The sequence below is a fragment of the Rhynchophorus ferrugineus genome, unplaced genomic scaffold (genome assembly GCF_030347505.1).
Source record: "Rhynchophorus ferrugineus isolate W39M unplaced genomic scaffold, kcgeb_rfMv2 rfM4, whole genome shotgun sequence".
In the NCBI taxonomy this organism is placed as follows: Eukaryota; Metazoa; Arthropoda; class Insecta; order Coleoptera; family Curculionidae; genus Rhynchophorus; species Rhynchophorus ferrugineus.
In genome coordinates, this window is record NW_027472583.1 from 17,028,789 (window position 1) to 17,037,323 (window position 8,535).

General features: G+C 29.1%; 2 protein-coding genes across 2 annotated transcripts; one reads left to right on the forward strand and one right to left on the reverse strand.

Annotated features, from left to right (window-relative positions):
- Positions 1-135: 135 nt before the first annotated feature.
- Positions 136-1,147, forward strand: LOC143196313 (uncharacterized). The gene is made up of 3 exons (XM_076403976.1): positions 136-205; positions 547-651; positions 711-1,147. The coding sequence occupies exons 1-3, from the start codon at positions 136-138 to the stop codon at positions 1,145-1,147; spliced, it is 612 nt and encodes a 203-aa protein (XP_076260091.1).
- A 1,029-nt stretch (positions 1,148-2,176) lies between these two features.
- Positions 2,177-8,123, reverse strand: Ide (Insulin degrading metalloproteinase). Its single transcript, XM_076402730.1, has 18 exons — positions 7,935-8,123; positions 7,743-7,873; positions 7,407-7,683; positions 7,059-7,351; positions 6,805-7,007; positions 5,609-5,809; positions 5,200-5,337; positions 5,034-5,137; positions 4,777-4,972; positions 4,468-4,722; positions 4,230-4,340; positions 4,059-4,179; positions 3,931-3,998; positions 3,701-3,868; positions 3,524-3,649; positions 3,290-3,462; positions 3,065-3,236; positions 2,177-2,657 (listed from the first exon to the last, which is right to left on the reverse strand). The coding sequence occupies exons 1-18, from the start codon at positions 8,009-8,011 to the stop codon at positions 2,418-2,420; spliced, it is 3,054 nt and encodes a 1,017-aa protein (XP_076258845.1). The 5' UTR covers positions 8,012-8,123; the 3' UTR covers positions 2,177-2,417.
- Positions 8,124-8,535: the final 412 nt, after the last annotated feature.

Here is an 8,535-nt window from a genome sequence, read left to right on the forward strand (position 1 = left end):
TTCAAACTGATTTGATTAGGTGAAGAAATATTTACATAAATTTTTCCCACCTCAGACATGTGTTACTACTGGTTTCTTTTACTAAAATTATTTTTGGATTATCTGGAGCAAATTTGATCAAGTAACAGCAGAAATATGAAGCGTTTTATAGTAGTATGTTTGATATTCACATTAATTTGGAAAAGTAGTGTTTCTTTTTCATATGGTAAGTAATGTATGTTTAAAATACAATAATATTAAATGCAAAAGAAGTAAAATTTTGTATTACTAGCGGATATTTGCTGTAGTGCTACTTAATCATAGTAATAGAGCTGAAATAACATTATACCTAAAGTAAAAAAAAGATCATTCTTATTTAAGATATCTTAATATCATAATAAAGCATGTATAAATCATAAAAGGAATATTCCATAATTGTGGTGGATAACCAGTTTCCTATCAGTAGATTCCCAAAATAACTCAATCGATGTTAAAACTAGATACTAGAGAATAACAAACCATATAATTCAAAAAAGTATATTACCAATGTGTATGTGTTTGCTCTAGAACCTGAAGAAACCCAACATGCAACTTGCAATATTGTTACAAAAGATGTAGAAGCCTCTGCTAAGGCAACTGTTACAAAACAATTAAAAGGAATTTGTTCCTCAAGTATGAATATTAAAATAACCGATCCTACATATTTTTCTCAATAATACATACGATTTTAGGTGATTTAAAGAAATATTTTTCTGATCTAGAATTTAATATAGTTCGGGAACTTCAAGATATTAAATTAGCTTTAGGTATTAAAGTTTCACAGTACTATAAAACTTTGACTACATATCAGGTACCGGCCAAAAATTCTATTACCGATCATAATCCTGGAAGGACCTCAAAATCATTAACCTACTTTTATGATTATTACGACGAAATAGACCAAATTAAGCAAGATACTGATGAACAACTTAATTCGTATAAATTAAGTGAAGATATCGCCATTTACAACGATACCGTGGTGGAAACTAGCGAAGGAGATTTGTATTACTATTACTGGAAAATTGTGGATGCTAATAAACTGTTGAACAAAAAAGATATTTATATTACTAGTCCCCCATTCACTGTTTTAGGTATTTTTTTGTTATATTTATTATATAAAGTACATTAATTCAAATTTCATTTTCAGGTCATACTTTATACATGCATTTCTATCCCAATTATCAAGGTCAATATATAGGGATTATTTTAAAGCCAGAAAGTAATTCGTTTTTGAAAAAGCATAAAATAATATTTTTAGGCCAAACTAGTACACAAAGCCAAATTTCATCGAAAATATTATATGGGGTGAAAAACGAGGAAAAAGTATTTAAAATCGAAGCCCGGATGTTGAATAATAACTTTATTGTAGATGATGCCATTTTAGTAAAATTGAAAGTGTACTTGAACTCTTAATAATATATGTTGTAATCATTAATAACATTTAATAACGACTTAAAGTTTGTTAGTAGTCTATGAGAGATTGTCCTAATTAAATTAATATTTTAATGTTGAAATTTAAAAAATTACTTTTAAGAAAGGAAACCAAACAGACTAATTTTAATAACATGTGTAATCTATTTAATATATCTTTGTTGTATTTAAACTGAGTCAAATATACAAAATTATTAAAAAAGGGAATTTTTGAATACTATCGGTCCGTTAATTCCTAAAATGAAATAAAACATAAGAGAATCCTTGGTCGTTTGAAAATTACATGTATGCTATAGTGTATGGAATATAAAATCTTTTAAATGTTTGCTGTATCTGTTAGATACGGTGACACATATACGAGTCACCAAATTTCTATAGCACCTTCCTACCGGTTATACATATAGCTTAAAATGGACCAAAAAATAGTCTAATCGCAGAGTAGTGCTCACCGATGACAGGATCAAAAATAAAGAGGCCAATGAAAAGGCGGACAACACAGCAACTTATTCTGGATGCATTGTAATCTAACGTGAATTGGCGTTGTTGCATCCTTAAGGATTATTTTTCTATTAAAGTCGGGGTCCAATCAAACACCTATATTGATAATACAATTTTATCCTTTGGGTGCGCTACTGGATTGGCTGATTTCGCATCAGTTACTGAATAATAAACAATAGGCCAAACAGACGCCACCAACATCGACCCGGTCTTACAGAAAAACCCTATATTTATGTGTGCTTTTTAGATTTATTAGAACTATGTAAAATAGTTACTGGACAGAAATTATACATAGATATTATACATTTTTCCACTTTGTGTTTTATTAATTTTAAAGTTAGACTTTTTTCTACAGTTTCCATAAATGTGGTTCAATTTACAATTGAAAACGTTTGACTTTTAAAGAACAATAAGAACACTCCATTAAATCCACCAAATAATTACATGTTTTAGGTAATATGAAATTTTTTTCACAATTTACACTTATTGCCTTTTCTGGTTATATCAATGTATGGTTGTACAAGGGGATACATTTCATGGGAACTCTTGAACACTGTAATGTCATTTATAACACTAGGAGTATTGTTGGATTGGAATTGTATGTCATTTTCTTCTTTTTCATCTGTAATTACACCTGCTCCACCATCGGCTGTCGAAACAATATGTACAGAGAGTTTCTTACGCTTTTGTGCTCCTTGTTGTAATAGATCCTGTAACAAATGCATTGATTGATTCTTGTTATTAGTAAAATACAACACTTAATAATATCATTCTATTATATATATGTTTTACAACTATCCTTAAAATGTGTCTGATTGTCATCAATAACTAAATATGTCAAAGGTAGTACATATTATATGTATTAGATGTTATGTAAGTACAAGTGGTGATTTAAGATATTGAGCTTTAATATTGCCAGAGGCATTTGTTGTGAATTGAATCAGCCCTTATAAGCATCCACTCAGTAACATGAGCCTTATGGATTAAATGGATTCCTCCCACTAGGCCAAACTATGAACCAAGTATTTGAGTGCCCACTAATATGTTTCAAAAATGGAATTTTTATCATTAAATTATGAAATGAAAATATAAATAGGACGTAGTTGTATGAACTTACATTAAATAATTGAATTATGTCATCTTTGTTTAATGTTCTGAGATAAGCTACTTCTGATTCTTCTCGTGCAAAATGGTACTGTTGTGAAGTTATTTCGCTCCAGAATTGGCTACTTAGTGCTGAAAGCTGTTTAGGTTTTTCTAACCTTTGACACGCCAGGGCTTCTCTGTGCCTAAAAAATATATATCATTATTAATTAAATATTATACTATATTAAAATATAACCTGAGGAATTCTTTTTCATTCATTTCTTTGATATATGTTAGCATACTGCTTAAAAATGCTTCAATTCTACTATCCAAATAGACTGGATGCCTATCAGATTGTACGATAATTCTAAGTCCTTGAACTCCATTGGATTTTCGTACTCCACTGAATATGATATATCCCAACTGTTCCTATAAACACATCCGATTTACTGAATATAATATAAATCTGACCATAATAAGTCAGTTTTACCTTAGTTCTCAAAACATTAAAACAGGGTTCTTGAATTAACTGACAGAACAATTCTAACTTTATATTATTCTCCTTCGATTGTAAACCACATTGATAATAGACCTCTATACATGAACTCTTGTGTACCTAAAATATAAAAGTAAATACTAATACCAATTTAAATACCCTGAATGTTACCCCATTATGCTTTTCATACAGGTAATGACAACCATCTTCTAATTTTAATTCCCTATTTAATAGAAGCTGCCTAGGTAAAAGAGGAGACATGCTTAATGAGTTAGTCAGAGCGTTTTCGACAATTTGAACCATCTGCAACGCACGTTCCTTGTTTGCATTACCATGGATCTACAATTAGAATATATTCTTATAATTTTACCTTCCCGGATGAGAAATAAAATAACACATACCAAACATTCAATATGCATTTTTGACAACATTTGGGGTATAAAAGCTTCCAACCTATCAATTGTTATTTCTGCAAAATAATCTTACACGTATTTTATAAACAATAAAATGTGATAAGAAAGAACCTTACGGTCTGTTGATGCAAGGAGTTCCTCTTTAGTCCAAGAATGTTCAGTCAGAAGAACTGTCAGGTAATATACCGCGTGTTGATATGGCTGCTCAGCAGCAAAATTTTTTAAATTCCTAATATACTACAAAATAATATTTTTACGTATATCAACTGAATATATAACAAACTTACGTTTTCTTTCAATATATAAAGTCTCTTAGCATCTATTTGAAAATTGGTTAATTTGTCCATAATTTTTTCTAACAAAATGTGTTGTTTATCATTGTATCCTCCTATACCCAGCTAAAATAAAAATGTGCTAAATTATTGTTTTAAACCTTCAATTTGTTTGTGCTTTGTATATAGAACACTGTGCAATGTGTATATGTAAAGCACTATAACACTACATGTAATTAATATTTTAACTCACTATTAAACCATATTTAGTGTTAATAAGATCCCACTTAAGGCCTGCCAATTCTGCTGAATATACATATTCATTTAAAGAATCTCTAAATAGCTGCACAAACATATGCAATAAATTGCAGTTAAGTGGATCAAAGTATGCCATGGGACTGACAAAATCAAACATAATATTAGCCTTGGGCAATAAAAACTCATCATCTTGCTTGAACCAAACTCTGGTCAATGGTGTATCCTGTATGATCACTGGATGATCAGTAATCTAAAAATATTTATATATGAAAGACATACATAGCCTTTCAATTATTAAATATACTTCGTCCAATGGATATAAGGAGAAATTATTAGGAATAAATTCATTTTTATCTGGTAATCGAAATTCAGGGGATGTTCCTGCTTGTTTCCATTCTTCAAGAGCACTTTCTGGAATGACCTCTTTTTTGTATTTCGTAGTATACCATGGTTCCTCTTCTGTACATATACTTTCATTAGCCCTGGCTGTTACTGTTATACTAAGATGTAATGCATACAATCAAATAATTTATGAGGTTCAGTATTTTAAATTAGTTTTACCGAATATTTTCTGGGATCATATTGTCCCAAACCTTTTCAACTAAATCAGGTCTCCATTCATTTAACATATAATGAGAGCTGAGGATGTCTGTTAAGTGATAATACTAAAATAATAACATTGTTCAATACAGCATAGTTCAGATGTTTTTTAACAAAATTATATTACCTGAAGGTTATTGGCTAAACTAGAAATATATGCTCGTGGAGTTTCTTTGTCTTGAAACCTAAAGATCATTCTACCTATATCTTTATTTTCATCTTGGATCCATTTCTGTGGTTTTTGTAATTTCAACATGTTCAAATACTATAAACAAAACTTAGTGTCATATTTATTTTTAGTAATAAAATGAAATATTGATAAGTGATGACAATAAATGTTAATATAATTCTTGTAACTGTAACTCATGGTAATAGCTTTAGACTGAAGCTCTACAAGTTAAAGTTGATTCAATGAGGTATAGTTTAAGAAGATAAACTTAAGCACATTAGCAGAACAGCTACTTTAATGCCGCCACTTAATATCTTCTATTAAAATATTTACAAAAACAATGTAATAATTATAAAAATTAACTTACCTGGAATATTAATTTAACTATATCATATACATGTTTCATACCCTCTTCAGTTAAGTCAACAGTGATATCAAAGAAACCAAATCCTCTTAAACGATTTCTAACACCTGCAGCTAAGTGGTTTGACCATCCTCGGGATTTTAATGCCGACAGAATACTTCCTGGACCTTCATGGCCAATTAAATGACTTACATAGGCTGCGGGCTTTAATAAAAACATTCCTAAGACTAATAATACTACAACTTAACTAGAACTAAATGTGCTTTTTATTTATACTATTTTTGTGTCATATGGCAAAAATTTCTTGCAATGTTTACTACCACATAAACATTCTGTTCGATTCAACAGGCCACTGTCTTGAATTTCTTCACTTAAATCAGTTATTCCATAATCATAGGTTAATTCTTCCCCAATATTTATATCCCTTGCAGCAAAAATTGCAACAATAGGAATATTATCATTTATTCTGGTTATTATCATTACACAGTTTGGCTCACAACTGTGATTTAAATATCTGCCTATATTTCCATAAAAAGTTGGATCAATAAATGTTTTTAAATTTCTTTCACCAAAATACTCATCAATGCAAAAAATATAATTCATCCTCTGCATTTTAGCATTTATTTTAAATCTCATAGAGGCTTCAGCTTCTGTAATAATTTCTCCAGCATACTCACAAATGAAATTGCCATATTTTATAAAATTTCCAGCAAAAACGCCCAGACCTTTCCGATTATCTTCACATAGTTTTACATCTAACCCTTTTCTTGGTCCACACTGAATCAATTTGTTACCACAAAACTTATTTCTACAATGACATTGTTCGTTACATTCATAGGTTGGTCTATTCACATTTCTATAAGTCAGTGAATAATTTTCTAAATCAGTTTTATTTGTAAATGTATAATAGGTTCCACTTTGTTTTAGGCATGAACAACCTGTATTTGGATCGCATACATCAGTACATTGGCAATGTACTGATGACCACTCTATCGTATTCTCAACATCCTTAGTGGGTATACTTTTGGGAAAATATATTAAATTAGGGCTACTGTGAGTATATTCATCAAGACAATCCATTTTATCGAAATACTTTCTAAGTTTCTTATATAAATATTTCATACTAAATGAGGTTATAATAAATGGCTAACTTCACATTATTAAAAAGAGGTTATTCGTAGATAAAAGAATCTACTTACTGCGGATTTATAATATTCAGTAAAATCTTCACATGGGAAAACTATATTTAAATTTCTGATATCTTTTACAGGGGTAACATAAACTATAGATCTCATTTGATCTTGTCTATATGGATGTTCATCCCATCTTGGTGCTTCGATTTCCTTATTTTTCACTGACTGAAACAGTTCAATAACCATATTTTCTAATTCATCCAAAGACTCTGGAAAAAATTATTATAAAATTGATTTAATAATACCATAATTGGCTATACCCTTTCCAAGAACTGCTAGACACATAATATTTGAGGAATACCACTGCTCATGAAATTTCAACAACTCATCTCTTACATCTATATTTTTTTCTTTTAAACCTGTGTTTAAGGTATAGCTATTGCCAGTTCCAAAAGTGTTATATGGATGTGAAGGGTCACATAGGTGCATATCTAACTGATTATTTCTCCAAACATCACTAGGTATATTTTTATCATGCTCAGAATTAACAGCATTAATTTCTCTTTCTGTCGCACTCTCAGTAAATAAAGGAGCTATGAAAAATTGAGCAAACCTAAACAAGTAATTCAGTAATTACATTCAAGGAACATGATTAAAAAATTATATACCTGTCTAAAGCATTTTTTAGATGTTTGGGTACTATATCAAAATAATATGTGGTATGATCCATGTATGTAGCTGCATTACTGCTTCCTCCATGCTCTTGTAAAAATTTGTTATAATCATTTTCATTTGGATATTTTTCAGTTCCCAAAAAAAGCATATGTTCACAAAAATGAGCAAGGCCTTTTACATCTTTAGGATCACTAAGAAACCCTACATTCACATCCATAGCTGCAGCTGACTTATCTGTTAAAGGATCACTTACTAACAATATTTTCATTCCTAAAATTATTGAAGTTTTTTTTTATACATCAATAACAAATATCTGAAGGAATTAATACCATTAATAAGCTCTAAACCCCTATATAAACGTTTATCTTCTTCAGATTTTGTTATATTATCAACTCGCCGAATCAAAAATTCTGATGAATTCGACATTCTGATATTAGTTTTGCTTAGGATCGTTAAAGTGCTAAAATTTAAATAGTGCTTTTACAGAATAATGCTCCAAAACAAATATTTATGTTATTTACCTATAAAAATAGGGTTTTCTTGTCTCCACCCTAAACAATCCACTGATAAAAAGTTTTGTTGAATTTATAATATACATTCAAGTTTATTTAATTTATTTGATATTACGAAAACATTAGAAATATTTCTATATGTAATTATGTGATATTCAATGACTTTATTTAGATTTCTTCTTTATCCATTTATAGTATTCTCCTTATTTCCTAGGGATGCAGAAAAAATATCGATATATGATTCTATCGATATTTTCTGAATAAATTACCATATTTATGACCGATAAATATTTTTTAGTGGATATTTTTCGATTTGTTTTCAGAATAAATTAAATATGATTTTTAATAAACCTTTTAAAATGGTATATAATTTTAAATGTTTATCAAAAATATCACTGTTCTTTAAACAATTTGAAAAATATATATATTTTTTTAAGGCTAATATTTCAGTATTTTTATATTTCCTTAAAACGATTATTGATATATTTTATTGTTAAATATCGATATTTTTTATACTTATTTAAAAAAAATCGTTTTCGGTTATATCGATTTTTGTTATACATTAAGGTTGGGCCACTGAAAAAATAGATATTTTAGAAGACATTTTTTA

What these genes read in the sequence shown, in the direction of transcription:
- LOC143196313 (XM_076403976.1), top strand. Translation starts at nt 136, where the DNA reads ATGAAGCGTTTTATAGTAGTATGTTTGATATTCACATTAATTTGGAAA. An exon ending in TAGTGTTTCTTTTTCATATG is followed by an intron (nt 206 to 546) that starts GTAAGTAATGTA and finishes TGTTTGCTCTAG; the next exon opens with AACCTGAAGAAACCCAACAT. An exon ending in AAAAGGAATTTGTTCCTCAA is followed by an intron (nt 652 to 710) that starts GTATGAATATTA and finishes ATACGATTTTAG; the next exon opens with GTGATTTAAAGAAATATTTT.
- Ide (XM_076402730.1), bottom strand. Translation starts at nt 8,011, where the DNA reads ATGTATATTATAAATTCAACAAAACTTTTTATCAGTGGATTGTTTAGG. An exon ending in CTAAAAAATGCTTTAGACAG is followed by an intron (nt 7,352 to 7,406) that starts GTATATAATTTT and finishes TTACTTGTTTAG; the next exon opens with GTTTGCTCAATTTTTCATAG. An exon ending in TTAATGTTTTGAGAACTAAG is followed by an intron (nt 3,463 to 3,523) that starts GTAAAACTGACT and finishes ATGTGTTTATAG; the next exon opens with GAACAGTTGGGATATATCAT.